The sequence below is a fragment of the Trichomycterus rosablanca genome, chromosome 3 (genome assembly GCF_030014385.1).
Source record: "Trichomycterus rosablanca isolate fTriRos1 chromosome 3, fTriRos1.hap1, whole genome shotgun sequence".
In the NCBI taxonomy this organism is placed as follows: domain Eukaryota; kingdom Metazoa; phylum Chordata; class Actinopteri; order Siluriformes; family Trichomycteridae; genus Trichomycterus; species Trichomycterus rosablanca.
The window spans coordinates 23,128,434-23,145,693 of record NC_085990.1 but is presented as its reverse complement, the minus strand read 5'-3'; the positions used below and the strand labels follow the sequence as shown (position 1 = coordinate 23,145,693).

At 37.3% G+C, this 17,260-nt stretch overlaps 1 protein-coding gene across 13 annotated transcripts in view; it reads left to right on the top strand.

The window, feature by feature from the left end:
* Positions 1-17,260, top strand: part of LOC134309777 (coiled-coil domain-containing protein 178) — a 73,746-nt gene that overhangs the window by 46,007 nt on the left and 10,479 nt on the right. For 12 of the 13 annotated variants that reach the window (XM_062991072.1, XM_062991070.1, XM_062991071.1 and 9 more), the window contains 2 exons: positions 6,992-7,141; positions 9,460-9,594. In XM_062991072.1, the coding sequence (XP_062847142.1) occupies positions 6,992-7,141; positions 9,460-9,594 (285 nt within the window). The remainder of the gene's footprint in view (positions 1-6,991; positions 7,142-9,459; positions 9,595-17,260) is intronic. The other variant, XM_062991079.1, reaches the window with a different exon arrangement.

Genomic DNA, 17,260 nt, shown 5'->3' with positions numbered 1-17,260 from the left:
TTTTTCTAGATTTGTGTTTTGTGAATGTCCATGTCACTATTAGTAGCATGAAGCGTTACCTGCAGCGCATTCAGGTTGCACAGGTAGTCAAGGTTCTTTAGGATGGCACATTCATATGTTCTGTCACAGAAAGAGGAGATACCATGCTGTTACATGAGGAGAGTTGGGACAGGGCTGTAGAAAAGCATCAACCCAGGAGCAGGATCAGTATCTGCTCCTTTGTACGAGAAGGAACAGGAGAAGAAGAGTTCTACAAAATGATTTCCAAATTGACTTACTGGTGTGCATGTTTCTGACCATTGGGATCTGTCTCTAAATTGTTTCCAATAACCTGAAAGTATTTCACTTCTTCTACTGCTGCTGACCTTCACTTCTGACTAAGGAGAGCTGTGACTAACTTGCGCTCCCTCTGACACTTGTGCAGTAGCTGACTCTTTCTTTTTACCTGCTCGAGGTGGGTTCATTTGGGGTTTAGTATTGTGTACAGAGAGTCGCAGTCTCTATGACTAGAAGAACACTTCACTTTCAAGCATGAATGTGGATCAATGATGATGTTCTCTGCTGCAGAAACTGACAGTCTTGACCATGTGTAATAATTGGATTTTCCAGCAAAACAGTGATTCAAAGCACACTTCCCATTCCACTTAAGCTTGAATAAGGAATCAGTTTTTGAAAATCCTATAGTGGCCGTCTCAGTCTCCATTTGAATATTATAGATAATCTTCAGTGGAATGTAAAGAAAAGTAGTTGCAGCATGAAAGCCATCAAACATCAATGAGCTGAAAGCTTTTGGACAAGATGAATGGGCAAAGATCCAACAAGAAATGTATCAAAAGATTGTTATCCTTTAATAAGTGGTTTCAGTAAATGCTATCAATGCAAAAGGATGTTGCACCTCGTATTTAAGCTGGGGGTTAAATAATAGTACACAAAGACATTTACCAGTAGAATTTGATGGGTTTTTTTTCATTTAAACTAGAATTGTTAACTTATGTTAAAACTGCTTGTATGTATCAAGTAAATGTTTTTACTTGTATATACACTGATCAGCCATTACATTAAAACCACTTGTTTCTACACTCACTGTCCATTTTATCAGCTCCACTTACCACATAGAAGCATTTTGTAGTTCTACAATTACTGATTGTAGTCCATCTATTTCTCTGCATGCTTTGTTAGCTCCTTTCATGCTGTTCTTCAATGGTCAGGACCACCACAGGACCACTACAGAGTAGGTATTATTTGGTCATTCTTAGCACTGCAGTGACACTGACGTGGTGGTTGTGTGTTAGTGTGTGTTGTGCTAGTATGAGTGGATCAGACACAGAAGCGCTGCTGGAGTTTTTAAATACCGTGTCCACTCACTGTCCACTCTATTAGACACTCCTACCTGGTTGGTCCACCTTGTAGACGTAAAGTGAGAGACGATTGCTCATCTATTGCTGCTGTTTTTCATCAGTGGTCACAGGATGCTGCCCACTATGCGCTGTTGGCTGGATATTTTTGGTTGGTAGACTATACTCAGTGCAGCAGTGACAGTGAGGTGTTTTAAAACTCCATCAGCATTGATGTGTCTTATCCACTCATACCAGCACAACACACACTAACACACCACCACCATGTCAGTGTCACTGCAGTGCTGAGAATGACCCACTACCTAAATAATACCTGCTCTGTGGTGGTCATGTGGTGGTCCTGACCATTGAAGAACAGGGTGAAAGCAGGCTAAACAAGTATATAGAGAAACAGATAGACTACAGTCAGTAATTGTAGAACTTCAAAGTGCTTCTATATGGCAAGTGGAGCTGATAAAATGGACAGTGTGTGTAGAAACCATGAGGTGGTATTAATGTTATGACTGATCGGTGTATTTTTTTATATATTTAAAATAAATGTTGTACACATTAACATAATACCTTTTAGGGTGATAGGGGTTGAATATTTGATTGCAGCTAGAAAACTCATAACCACTATAGCATACGCAAAGTTATAAGGTATTTGACTGAATACTAAAACTGAATGTTAGAAATTGTCAGTAGAACCATTGTTAGGCCTGTATAGTGCTTTAATGTAATCATACATTTTCTGTTTAAGCCCTATCTTTTAATTCTGCATTGTTTTAATAATTAGTGCATCTTCTATGTTCTTTATAGCTATATTGTCACATTCAGTGTTTGTGAATGTTTGTTGTAGTAAAGTAAATTATTCTTATACCATTTTTTGTAAAGAAAAAAAGTATATGTTGCATGAAAGCCTTGAATTATAACTTCATTTTCCTTGGAAAAAGCCATTTATTGGGGGAGATGAGAATCAGTATTATGGCCCCAGTCAGAGCCTCGCGCCTGATGAGAGTCTCACATGGCTTATCTAATGTGAAATCGCCATGTGGTATATAGTTTCATTAAACGGTGATCAAGAATGCATTAGTTCAAAACAAGAAAAGGCAATGGAGCTTAATCCGCCATGCGCACATGGGTGCAGCTAACTCCAAACAAGTTGTTGGTGCGAAACAGGCGCAGAATTAAAAGTCTTTCCTCATAGAGCCAAGCTCCCATTAGCTGGCTGCAGGGCAGCAGAGCAGAGCGCCTTTTCAGGCCTTGCATTGAAAACAATAAAACAGCAGCATCGACACTGAGTAGAGGAGTCACTTTTAGAAATAAATAATACTTTTTTGTGAGGTGACAAATACACTTAGTTTATTAGTAGTTTATTTATTACTGTTTTTTTTACGTTAGCTAGAAAACAGTGCAATTGACCATTGTATGAATCAAGAAGAAAAAATATCTTTTAACAATATCTATTAACATGTAAACATACATTTTGCCTAGGAAGAGACTGGATATAGAAATACAGCCTTTAAACTGCCTTTAAAGCATTGCCAAAAAAATTAAAAATAGAAAATAAATAAAACACCATATTTTACAGTGAGTGTGGTGTAACCTGGCTGAAGTGACTTATCAGAAGCAGCACAGACCACTAAGAGCTCAACTCGGTTGCATCAAAGAAAACATTTCCCACTTAGCTGAGGAGTCTTTCAAGTGTTGTGTTTTCCCGCCAGTAAGGGTCTATTTTCTTTTAGTTAAACACTTTGGAATTGATTGACTAGGGTAAGGTTTGTAAGTGGCAGTTTAGAAAATGACTGGGTCTTACTATATTTTAAATTGGATCTCAGACACTAAAATAAAAAAAAAAATGACTAGGGAGATGAATACTATTCATATACTGTAGATAGGTGAAAGAGAGTCATATTATTTTTATTTTCACATTTTCTTGCATTTTCTGTTTATGTTCATTTGTATGTAACAAATTGATCTGAACAGATACCATATGGTAGTCATATAAAGCATCCATAAGGCAGGTATAAACAGCTAGTAGGATGCAAAAGCTGAACCTGTACTCTACCATGAATTCACTTGTTCTCTTTGCATTCACCAGCTTCAATAGTTTGTTTATTTGATTTATTTGATCAACACCAATTTTAGTCAAGGAGGACAAATGAGTATAGAACGTGCCAACATTATTTGTTTTTTGGGTTTTTTAACTCCCAAAGAAGTGTAATTTGTTCCATTTACACTTCGTGGACACATGAGACAGGCTTTGTCAGTGCTGCATGAAGTAATTAAGCTTTAAATCAGTAAGCTGCATTTGTCATGTTTATGGCCAGTCCCTCAGCTGGGTTCTACTCATCAGTTAGTGCTGCACTGTTTTACTGCCCAAGTGCACTTCATTATTTGTACAGGTTAGACAAAGAAATGCTTGTGCTCAGTTATGCCTACAGTCATGACATAGAGATAGGATGAGACAGGCAATCAGTAACGTATTTATTGCAATTTGTTTACATACTTCTATGAATGCTATTTTATTATTAATGTTTTATGTAGAGAAGGGATTTTTGCAATGTGCATGTTGTGACATGCAGATGCATACATGTTAAAGAAAATTTTACCTAATGATAGATAGATAGATAATATGAATATAATTCTGTAATATCTGTTAGGAAAGCCATCAATATTGAGAGACTTTTGTTTACAGTTATTTTAGAATAATTTAAAATGTACAACCCCAAATCAGAAAAAGTTGGGACAGCACGGAAAATGCAAATAATAAAAAACACAGTTGCTTAAATTTACTTTGACTTTAATTTCACTGCAGACAGGATGAACCTGAGATATTTCATGTTTTGTCCGGTCAAAAAAGTAATCGTTGCATTTTTAATTTCAAAATTGTCCACACATTCTCTATTGGGGACAGGTCAGGACTGCAAGCAGGCTAGTCCAGTACCCGTACCCTCTTTTTCCACAGCCAAGCCTTTGTAATGTGTGCAGCAAGTGGTTTTGCATTGTCTTGTTGAAAAATGCATGGACGTCCATGGAAAAGATGACGTCTTGAAGGCAGCATATGTTGCTCTAAGATCAATGTACTTTTCTGCATTAATGCTGCCATCAAGTGTAAATGACCTTTGCCAAGGGCACTGACATACCATACCATGACATGTCTGATTCCTCTTACCACAATACACGTTTCCACTGTGTGATGGTCTATCCTAGATGCCTCCGAACACAGAGAAGTCGACGTTGTTAACATAAGGCTGCTTTTTTGCACAGTAAAGTTTTAAGTGGCATTTGTGCATGTAACTCCGTATTGTAGTGCTCGACAAAGGTTTGCCAAAGTAATCCCTTGCCCATGTGGTTATATCAGCTATTGTTGAGTGGCGGTTCTTGATGCAGTGCCGTCTGAGGGATCGAAGATCATGGGCGTTCAGCCTAAGCTTGCGCCCTTGGCCTTTACACACTGAAATTCCTCCTGATTCCTTGAATAGTTTAATGATATTATGCACTGTAGAGGGAGAATTATTAAAATTCCTTCTAATCTTTCTTTGAGGTACATTGTTTTTAAACGATCATTCATTTATTGACAAACTGGAGATCCTCTGGCCATCTTTGCTCATCAAAGACTTTTCCTGGATGCTACTTCTGTATTATACAACAGGTAGTTCCGACCTTACAATCTGATTGGTTGAGAAGCGTTCTAACTGTGCTGATATTCGTAATAACAGCACGGTCTTTTCACACCACAGTGGTATTACACCGCTGACGCGTTGCCAGTAACGACAAGCTTCATGCACACAAACGTGCACGCAGGCGACACAGACTTTATTCCCGATCACGTTTTAAATCCGTTATCTGATATACAATCTAGCGCACTGTGTAGGGAACATAAATCCGCGATCTGGTACACAATCTAGCGCACTGTGTAGGGAACATAAATCAACTGTCTAATATATTGTCTAGTGCACTATGTAGTAAACATGAATGCGTTATCCGATACACAATCTAGTGCACTATGAAGGGAACATTAATGTGTTTGTAACGCGAACAGTTAGCTTAATAGCCCAGTTAGCAGCTCCTAAGAGTTCTGTTCTCACCTATGTCCTTTGGTGTGTGCAAGATGTTTTTTGTTTCTTTTTTTTCTCTTCGGAGGTTCTTGACTTTTTCTTCTTGTTGTTCTTACCTCCCTGAAATTAGTTTTTGCAACTTGGGATGTCTGCTTTGTAGTGTTAAACTTTATATTCGTTGTGGAACTATTTTTTGGCGGAAGGTATTGTCAATATTAAAGCATATTTATTATGAAATTCAGGGCTTCTTTGATTTATTTTCTTTCTTTATTTTGTAATAACTGTTGTATAAAAGCAATAGAACACTTGAGGTCGTGTGTTATCGCGAATAACATCACGGCTGTGATGATCTACGGCACTCGCCTTCGGCTCATGCCTGCGACCGAATCACAGCCGTGATGTTATTCGCGATAACACACTCCCTCTCGTGTTCTTAACCAAACCATGATTACAATCACCTGTTGACATCACCTGTTTGGAATTACATCATTATTTAGTTTTTTCACCTCATTACTAGCCCTAAATTGCCTTCCTCCCAAAATTTTTTGGAACAAATGAAATAAAATTGAGCAGGCAAAACATGAAATATCTTGGGTTCAAACTGTCTGCAATCAAATAAAAGTAAAAGGAAATGTAACGAACACTGTGTTTTTATTTTATTTGCATTTTCCATACTGTCCCAACTTTTTCTGATTTGGGGTTGTATACAGGTAAATGGACACATTTACAATCTAAAACAAGTTTTTTTGCTTTTTTTATTTAATGTATTTGTAGTGCATATATTTATTTCAAATGTAAATCTATTTTGACTTGAATATTTTGACTGTGTAACTCTGTGTAACAGTGTGACTTTTAAAAAGCAAATTGCACCTGGAGTATGTTGCTATTGATCAGGAACATTTTTGAAGAAAGTATCAATCACAGTAAAGGTAAATTAGCTTCCTTAAGTATGCAGGAACTCAATTTTCAAACAATGTCTAAATTAGAAAGGTTAAAAACCCCAGAAAACAACGTAAACACCTTACGTGTTAATGGAATCACAAGTAATTGTGCACGCAGTGTAATGATAAGGCATTCTGGTTAGCAAGATGCCAGCGGTCACCTAATTCATAGTTTCAGGATGATCTAATAACAACATGAACAAGTTACATGACAACTATCTTTGTTCTTATACCCATGCAAAAACTAAAACCATTCTGAAAAAATGCATGTGTGTTAAAATGCCAACATAGCTGACAAACTGTAGACAAATTAGACAATAAAAATGCTTGAGGTATTCTGACTCAAATCCAACCAATAAGCATCTATGTTTATGTTTGAAATAAATCATTTTTGTCCATGTGTTGAAGTACAATGTTACTTGTGTGTAAAATTTGAAAGGGATGTATGAACTGCAATTATAATAAACAACGGAAAAAAAATGTTTGTCCACGCTGTATATACAGTATCTTTGTCTTTTGACTACAGTTGTTTTTTTTTTACTGAAATATTAAAAACAAAATACATTTAATACAAAATACATGCCTTGATTGTTCTGTCACAGTGTTGTTTTTATGTAAATGTTAATGTCACCTGTCGTTGTTCTTAAATTTGCAGTCTAATTTGAAAGCAGCTCAAAAAGAAAATATGAAGCTGGAACATGAATACAGGGAACTGCAGAAAGCTCTTATGATTGCCAAGCGAGATGCTGTTTGCTTGTTCATCGAGAAAAAAAGAGCCAACGGTTCCTTTCAAGATCACAAACAGGTAAAGGACTGTTTTGACACAAAGTGGTAAGTGGTTTGCTTGCAAAAACTGAACCTTTGGTAGATCCTTCTTTTATACACAGTCATAATACCTTACCAATTCCCATACTTATTGTGGAATGTTTTAAAATAGTGAGTCTTTTTTGCCCATTGCACATGTCTCATTAAAAAAAAAGTGTTGCTGTACAGTGTTTCCCACGCACAGTTTATAACTGAGTAAAAACTCCCACCGCCACTACATTTTCCCCCAGGTATATCTGTGGCAAATGCTGTACTGGTGTAGAGGTCAGCATAACATTAGCACACCTGTGTCACAGAGGCCACCAGTGGTGGTTGGTTTTAGTTGGGCAGTGGCAAGAAAGCCACTGCAGTAAGCTAGTTATGATGACAAGTTAGTGTTAGGCATATGATGTGAAGTGTGTAACCAGGAGCTCATGTAAATGCATATTATTATTATTGTTATTATTCTGAAAATGGTAATATCTATTTAAATTAGAAGGATGGCTAATAGCCAATATTTGTGGCTGCTTCGGTTGTGTTAAAAGGATAAGCATGTAAGTGATACAGAAAGTGTAGGTTACATTTAATACTCATAAACAATCTATAAAAAACTTTTTCGAGATCATCTTTTATGAGTGATTGTTGTCTTATAAATTTGATTTATTATTAATTCCTTAAAAGAAGCACTGAAAAAAAGCTGTCCATAACATAAGGTTATTATTTTAACAATGAAATGGCTATGTATGGTATATGACTATATAAAAAGTCATATATAAATATTAGCATTATTGCAGTAGGACAAAACTGTATTGCCATAGCGTTAGGCATTTCATAATATTTTTATAATATTTGAAGCAGAAGCAAAATGCAGTTTGTTTCCCAAAAGGCTAATACTTCTACAACTCCTCATCTAAGAACATGAATGTTATCAAGTGAGAAATGCATGCAAACGGCAAATCCTGTGGATGGGATTCTCCACGCTTTGTGATCAAAGCCTGATTTTCTTTTACTTCATATTCAGCCTTTTACGGTGTGTTATTTACTTTTTAAACTAAAAAAATCAAGTTTATGCATTTAAAAAAATGAATGTATAATCTGTTACATATGAGATGCATTGGGTAGGTGTATGGAGAGTTTGTGAAATAGATGTATGATATATATTCTGACATTCATGTGCTTATTACTATGAAAGCTGTGTCTGAAAATAGTTTACTAAACTTTCCATTGTGTTTTTGAATACAGTTATTCAGCATATATTACCACTAGGTTTATCATCAAATTCTTGGTTGTGACAAAAAAACCCACACAAACATAGCCCCCCCGACTAATACTTAAAGCCAAGCAAAAGTAGACTTATGTTTTACAATGTGAAAAATACAATTCACTCAAAAATTCTCAGTAAAAAGCAACATTAAACAACTACTAACCACTTCCAATATAACTCAGTTATTAAGGCCAAATAAAGCTTTTGCTGCAGCAGCAGGAGGTTTTGGGTCTGAAGCAGTCTTATGCCTATTGTCTATTTAGTAAATACCTAATTGAAAATATATGTTTTTAGATCTTATAAATATAGTTACATTGAGATTAGTACACAATCTAAAATTCAGTTCCAAAAAGATAAAACCCATTTTTTCTTTTCAGCAGTTGATAGCTGAGGTAATTCTCGTTAGTTCTTTCATGCTCTGAAGAACACATTGCCAAGCAATGATAAGCTTAAAGGAGGAAAGAAGAGATGGAGCGAAACAAACCACAACATCCTTTAGAATAGAAACCCCTATTTTACTGGAAAAAAGAATTTTGAATAGAGGAGAGCATATCTTCTCTTGTGTGCTCTTTTATTTCATTTTATTGTCTTCTAACAGTGGACTCAGAATAATTTCTAATTGCAGCAGGGGGTTCATGACTCTGTGTATGTGTAAAATATGTCTTGAGGGGATTGGTATAAAGTTAAAGTGGGTGAAGTCGAAATATTTTACTCATCAGCTTTGCAGTCACAGAGTTTGCCTCAGCTAGAACAAAACCACTGAAGCATTTACAGAAAATTAACCCCCCATCCTGGCAGCCAGATGTGACTGGATTCCACCCAGTGCACATGAGTGGGCAGGGAGAGCAGGAGACTGTGAAATTCCTGTCAGGCCTGTGTACTGCAGAATGGGCTATTGACTGCTTTCTCTATTTCCCTCCATCATTCTTCTTGAACAGTGCCATTAATTTTCTCTCCTGCCTTACCAATCTCTCTCTCTCTCTCTCTCTCTCTCTCTCTCTCTCTCTCTCTCTTCATTTCTCTTTCCTCTCTGTTGCTCTTTCTCTCCTCCCCAGCTTTCATTGTTGCAGAGGAGGATGCACAAAGCCATGCTGAAATACTTCAAACACCGCAGCAGCTACAGCCAGGCAAATCTGGCCTGCTCCCAGACCCTTTCCAACAAGAACAACCAGAAAAATAAAGCCCTCCAGGTATGGGCAGGTTAGCGCACACACAGACATATACAAGCACATGCAGCTATTGAAGCTACGTGAATATATAATATTGGCATTTAGCCAGGAACAATTATGGGTGGTTGGTGTAATATTTCTTATTTGTATAATATGAGCATTTACATAGTTATCCTTGTACAGTGCATTGTTTAATTTTAATATCATTAAATGATTTAAGGAATCTGGAGATATTCCAATGCATAAAAGGCAAGAATGCCAGCCTAGGCTGAACACCCATGATCTCTGATCTTTCAGGTGGCACTGCAACAAGAACTGTCATTCATCAATAGCTAAAATAACCAAATGGCCAAATGGTGAACATTTGTCAAGCACTATAATATGTAGTTACATTCACAAATGCAACCTAAAACTTTACTTTTTACCTAAAAAGTCTTATGTTAACCATGTCCAGAAGCATCATCAGGTTCTCTGGGCTCAGAGGCATCTGGGATAAACCATCACACACAGGAAATGTGCATTATGGGCTTTTTTTTTGGAAGAAACTGACGTCATGTGTTCTGGACCAAAGACTGACCAAAGAATCATCCAGACTGTTATCAGCAGCAAGTCCAAAAGATAGGGTCTGCCATGGTATGGGGTTGTGTCAATGCCCTTGGCAAAGGTAATTTACACTTGTGACGGCAGCATAAATGCAGAAAAATCCATTGAGATTTTAGAGCACAAAATGCATTTTTTTAGGGATTTCAATGCATTTAAAAAGACCACATGCTGCACAAATTACAAAGACATGGAAGAAGAGGGTATGGGTGCTAGAGTGGCCTGCCTGCAGTCCTGACATAGAGAATGTTTGGAGAATTTTTAATCAAAAATGTGTCAACGACAACCTGTACTTTAGCACACCATAGGACTTTTTGGCATGAAGAATGGGACAAAATAACACCTGAAACACTTCATTGCTTGGTATCATCAATGCCAAAATGTCTGTCAAGTATTGTGAAAAAAAATAGCAACATGGTAAATGCTTTACTGTCCCAAATCTATGGACTGTGTTGCAGGTCTGAAATGCAGGAATCCAGACTAATTATTATTTTGTTAAATTTAATCTGTTGGTCCTGAGTTCAATTCCCAAGTGGAGCAGTCCAGGTCCTTTCTGTGTAGAGTTTGCATATTCTCCCTGTCTCTGAGTAGGTTTTCTCTGGGTGCTCCAGTTTTTTTATCCCACAGTCCAAAGACATGCAAGTGAGTTGATTTGGAGATACTAAATTGTCCGTGACTGTGTTTAACATTAAACTTGAACTGATGAATCTTCTGTAACCAGTAACTACCTGTCCTGTTATTAATGTAACCAAAGTGTGTAAAACATGACGGTAAAATTATAATAAATAAATAAAATAATTTTAATCCTTCATACTGCCCTAACTTTTTCCGATTCTGAGGTGTATAAACTGCAATATGACTGTGTTGTAATGAACTTTATTACAGTTAAATAGTATTAGTATTGATGCTATAAATTTGTATGACCAGGGTGAATATTTTTGCACTAGAATGTGGGTAGCAGCAGTGGGTGTGATATGGGACCTGTAATGAGGTTAGCCCTGGTGTGTTTGCGGCTCAGTCGAGAGAAGCGATTTCAGAAAGTTGGCCTGGGGAATGAAGCATGAAGGCGAGGAGTTCTTAGGGATTCTCCAAGTGTGAAGGACAAAGGAGCAAAGCCTTATTCAACTCTGTCACAGCATCGTATAGCTCTCATCCCTCTGCCCAACTCAATGCACATACACTTGGAAAACACACACACACAAATTTTGCAGTATAATGTTGATTTACCTAATGCTGCAGTAACTGTGATAAAATGCAGCTGTGCTTGCTTGTTGTAAGCATTTAAAAATGCTATGTTCAACTTCCCTTCACTGCTGTATTTAAATAAGAACTAAATTACTGCTTAGCAGAAGGGTGCATGATATTCCAAATGTAGCTGAATGTAGACATTTACAAAGGTATACAATGTAATTAACCCATTGATTTCATGCACTGTTTGTGTTGTAATTGATATATTTTTTCTTTTTATTTATGTTTACTTAATCACACAATGAGGTGATTTTTTTTTCGAAATGCAATGGTACAACATAAAGTGTTGAAAACCTTTATACTTTGTAAAAACCTCTTTACAGCAATTATAGTTGCATGTCTTTTTGGATACATCTCTTTTTCAAAGTAGATCCTCTCAAGCCCCACTAGATTAAATGGTGAGTGTCTGTGATATGTTGTCTTTAGATCTCTTCACAGATGTTTGATAGGGTTCAAGTCTAGGCTTTGGCTGGATCACTCAAGAACATTCAGAGATTTACCCTAAAGTCACTATGTTTGTATGCATTCTGGAAGAGGTTTTCATTAATAATGGTTTTGTAAATGGCTGCTTTTATTTATCTCCTAATTCTTACCAGTCTCCCTGTCCATGCTACTGAGAAGCACTCCTATAGCATAATGCTGCAACCACCATGTTTCACTGTGCAGATGGCATTACTTAGATGATGTGTAGTGCCTGTTCTGCCAGACATAGAGTTTACTTAGTCCTTTATAGGCTGCCTTTTAGTCAACAACGCCTTCCGTCTTACCACTCTGCCATAAAGGCCTGATTTAGGGAGTGCTTGTTCAACAGGTTCTCCCATCACTGCACAGTATTTTTTTAGCTCTTTTAAAGTGAACCTTGGGTTATTTTTTACCTTACTGACCAAAGCCCTTCTTGCCAAGATGGCTAATTGGACCAGGCATCCAACTCATAAAGAGTTCAAGGTTGTTCCAAGCTTATTCCATATCAAGATTATTGAGGTCACTGTGGTCCTGGAAACACTCAAAGAAAGCCTAGATATTGTTTTATATTCTTGCCTTGATCTATGCCTTGCCACAATTTGATTACAGATTAGTTTTTGTTTTGACAATGCAGTGTAAATTGTTGAACCTTATAGACCCATGTTTGTGCCTTTTCAAACTACACTATATTGCCAAAAGTATTCGCTCGTCTGCGCATATGAACTTAAGTGACATCCCCTTCTTAATCCATAGGGTGTAATATGATGTTGGCCCACCCTTTGCAGCTATAACAGCTTCAACTCTGCTGTGAAGGCTTTCCACAAGGTTTAGGAGTGTATTTATGGGAAATTTTGACCATTGTTCTAGAAGCGCATTTGTGAGGTCAGACACTGATGTTGGACGAGAAGGCCTGGTTTGCAGTCTTTGCTCTAATTCATCCCAAAGGTGTTCTATCGGGTTGAGGTCAGAACTCTGTGCAGGCCAGTCAAGTTCTTCCACAGCAAACTCGCTAATCCATGTATTTGTGGACCTTGCTTTGTGCACTGGTGCGCAGTCATGTTGGAACATTAAGGGGCCATCCCCAAACTGTTCCCACAAAGTTGGGAGCATGAAATTTTTAAAAATCTCTTGGTATGCTGAAGCATTAAGAGTTCCTTTCACTGGAACTGAGGGGCCGAGCCCAACTCCTAAAAAACAGCCCCACACCATAATCCCCCCTCTACCAAACTTTACACTTGGCACAATGCAGTCAGACAAGTATCGTTCTCCTGGCAGACTTGTCCATCGGATTGCCAGACAGTGAAGTGTGATTCGTCACTCCAGAGAACACGCCTTTACTGCTCTAGAGTCCAGTGGCAGCATGCTTTACACCACTGCATCCGACACTTTGCATTGCGCTTGGTGATGTAAGGCTTGGATGCAGCTGCTCTGCAATGGAAACCCATTCCCTGAAGCTCTCTACGCACTGTTCTTGAGCTAATCTGAAGGCCACATGAAGATTGGAGGTCTGTATCAATTGACTGTGCAGAAAGTTGGCGACCTCTGCACACTATGCGTCTCAGCTGACCCCGCTCTGTTATTTTATGTGGCCCACCACTTCATGGGTTGCTGTCGTTCCCCATCACTTCCACTTTGTTATAATACCGCTGACAGTTGACTGTGGAATATTTAGTAGCGAGGAATTTTCACGACTGGACTTATCATGGTACCACGCTGGAATTCACTGAGCTCCTGAGAGCGACCCATTCTTTCACAAATGTTTGTAGAAGCAGTCTGCATGCCGAGGTGCTTGGTTTTATACACCTGTGGCCATGGAAGTGATTGGAACACCTAAGTTTAATGATTTGGATGGGTGAGTGAATACTTTTGGCAATAAAGTGTATGTCCAGTCAATTCAAATTGTAACTTCTGTTGAGTTCTAGACACATATCAAGAAAAATTACAGCAAACAATTGCACCTGACCACAAGGGTTCTGGGTCTGAATAATTTTGTGAATAAGAGGAAAAAAACACTAATTTCTTCTTCATTGCAGGTGTAGATTGATGGATAAAAATGTCAGTTATACTAATTTAAAATCAAATCCACAGCACAATAAAGTGTGCAAAATGTAGTGTACATTTATTTGAAAATGAATACTACACTGCTCAAATGACAGAAGCATTTCACATTGTAACACCAAGTCAGTTAATCATCAGGGATATGAGTCTGTCCAGTTTGAAAACATAAGCAATTGTTAATCAATCTTACCTGTTTTAGTGACAACTTTTCATAGAGAGGACACTGCAAAACAATTCTGTAACAAAAAAGGGATTTTTTGCAGATGGTAGCCGCAGACAACTACTCTGTTTTTTCAGAGTAAGTCTTTTAGTTTTGCATATGTCCTAATGTCCTTGTCACTACTGGTAGCATGAGGTGATATCTGCAGCCTATTCAGGTTGCACAGATAGTCCAACTCTAACAGAAAGGCACATGCTATGTGCTTCTGTAAAGTTTGCTGTGTCTCCACCATGGCACAGGTCATTACACGAAGAAAGATGGACAGAGGCATCAGCCTAGCTACAGGACCATTATCTGTTCCTTTGTATGAGGAACAACAGGAGCTGCCAGAGCCATAAAAGTGACCTCTAGTTCATGTGTGCATGTTTTTGTCCAAACTGTCAGAAACTCCATGACAGATGTAAAAGAGTCTAAAGATGCTGTGGTAAAGACTGCAACATTATCCAGCATGACCGGTTTGGTGGTGGGTCAGTGATGGTCTGGGGAGACATATCTGTAGAGGGTCACACAAGCGTCCACGTGATTGCCAACAGTACCATGACCGCTGTTAGCTACCAGGATAAAGTCTTTAGAGCTATTGCCAGACCTTACACTGGTGCAGTGAACCCTGTGTTCCACCTAGACCAGGACAGTGCCCGACTTCATGTGGCCAGAGTGTGAAGGCAGTTCCTGAATGATGAAGGCATTGATGCTGTTGAGTGGCGCTCACAGTCCCTAGACCTGAATCCAGCTGAGAACCTCTGGGACATTATGTAATGATCTGATATGTGATTTAAATGTCCCCTTACTTTACCTGAGCAGTGTAAATTTGTATAAAAATAATAAACTTTTATTGTTATGAAGTGGGTTATGTAAAACAACTGAGATGAAATAATAATTACTTATTTTTAAATACAACCCCAAATCAGAAAAGTTGGGACAGCATGAAAAATGCAAATAATAAAAAAACACAGAGTTTCTTAAATTTACTTTGACTTTTATTTCATTGCAGACAGGATGAACCTGAGATATTTCATGTTTTGTCTGGTCAGCTTCATTTTATTTATTTTATTTATTGCTGTCTGAGGGATCGAAGATCACGGGCTTTCAGCCTAAGCTTGCGCCCTTGGCCTTTACACACTGAAATTTCTTGAATTGTTTAATGATATTATGCACTGTAGAGGGACAAATATGCAAATTCCTTTTCAATCTTTCTTTGAGGTACATTGTTTTTAAACATTTTAATAATTTTCTTACGCATTTGTTGACAAACTGGAGATCCTCTGGCCAGCTTTGCTCATCAAAGACTCACATCACCACATCACATAATTATTTAGTTTTTTCACCTCATTACTAGCCCTAAATTGTCACCTTCCCTACTTTTTTTGGAATGTGTTGCAGGCCTAAAATGCAGGAATGGAGGTATATTAACAAATAAAATGAAGTTGAGCAGACAAAACATGAAATATCTGTCTGCAATCAAATAAAAGTCAAAGTAAATGTAAGGAACACTGCATTTTTATTTTATTTGCATTTTCCATACTGTCCCAACTTTTTCTGATTTGGGGTTCTAACACAAGAATAAGCTGTGTAAGTCTTGATCTCTTGTATGCAGTCCAGCAGAGGTGGGCTTACCAGTATTTTGATTCAATAATGATTTAGTTAACTTTTACATTGACCAATTAGCAGCAAAAATATGCCACTGGGGTAGTCAGAATTCTTTTTATTCAAAACCATTATTTACACCCCACCTGGTGGTAAAAACATTTTCCACCATTGTCTGAGGCTACACTTAAACAAAGTGCTGGGTGAAAATATTGCATTTCATCACCTATAACTCAATTAAACCCATGTGCATGTCCCATATAAACAGGGGACTTACCTGCCAAACTACATAAATCCACATCCCATGCATCCCTTAATTAAACTACTAAACATATATGATATTAAAATGTTTTGTGCTTTTTACTCTGCCAGGTATTACAAAATAAATAATTTTGTTGTGATGTATAATAATTAAGCACACAATGTGTCACTGTTTGCTCCAGAGAGAAAATGTATACTAAATTTGTTTCATATTTGTTATAATGATGTAATGAGTATATATAGTATACATATTCTTAACACCATACTGTGAAATTATGCTTTGTAAATTACAATTACCATACCCTTTTAATTGTGATTGTATTGAGCACATTTAACACATATCTACTATATATGCAATTATATCCAGTCACTACACTATTTCAGCACTATCCTTGTGGAAAAGGGAGTAACTTCCCTTGTTTGTACACACAAGCTTACAAATGCCAAAGATTGACTGGTGTCACACGATTAATAGGAATGTTGAGAATTTTAACTGTCGGTTTAGATTCCATGTTAAGTTCCTAAAATTGTACTTTTTGACTTATATACCACTCCACCACTAGAGGCTAGCATAAATACCAATTCCCTGTTTAGTAATCCAGAAGTAGTCCAACGCTATTCAGCTCTGTCTTTTTAACAGGCTGTATTTTTATAAGATTTGACTTTTTAAGTCACTACAGGCAACCATGTTTGACAAATATACAGGGAAAGGACCAAATAACTAAATATATGTAGCCTACATATTAATAACAAAAACCAGACAAACAGTATGACTATCGTTTGCCTTCTGAACTGCTTTAATTCTTCTTGTACTGGCTCTATCCAAGTCCTGAATATTTTGTGGTAAAATGTTGTATCATTCTTTTAAAATGTCAATCTTAGTCTATGCTCCAGAGTTTACTTTAAAATGTTAATAATAACATCTGGCAACAGACTTTGTGGGTTGAAAAGATTGTTTTACTTTCTTCAAACATTTATTGCTCAGATGTTAGAATTTGGTAAAAGTTTCATCAGACCATAATACCCTTTTGATTTCTTAGGGGTTCAGGTTTTATGCTCCAAGTTATTATTCACCTTGCATTTTGCACTCTGGCCTTTAATACAAAAGGTTTCTGGATGCACTAATGAGATGACTCTTAGCATTGTGAGGTTCATGATTTACTTTTGAAATGATTATATAGAATGTATTAAATGTGCTCTATCACAGCCAGTGAGCTTAAACCTATGACCATTGTTATTGTTTGTTGATACAAA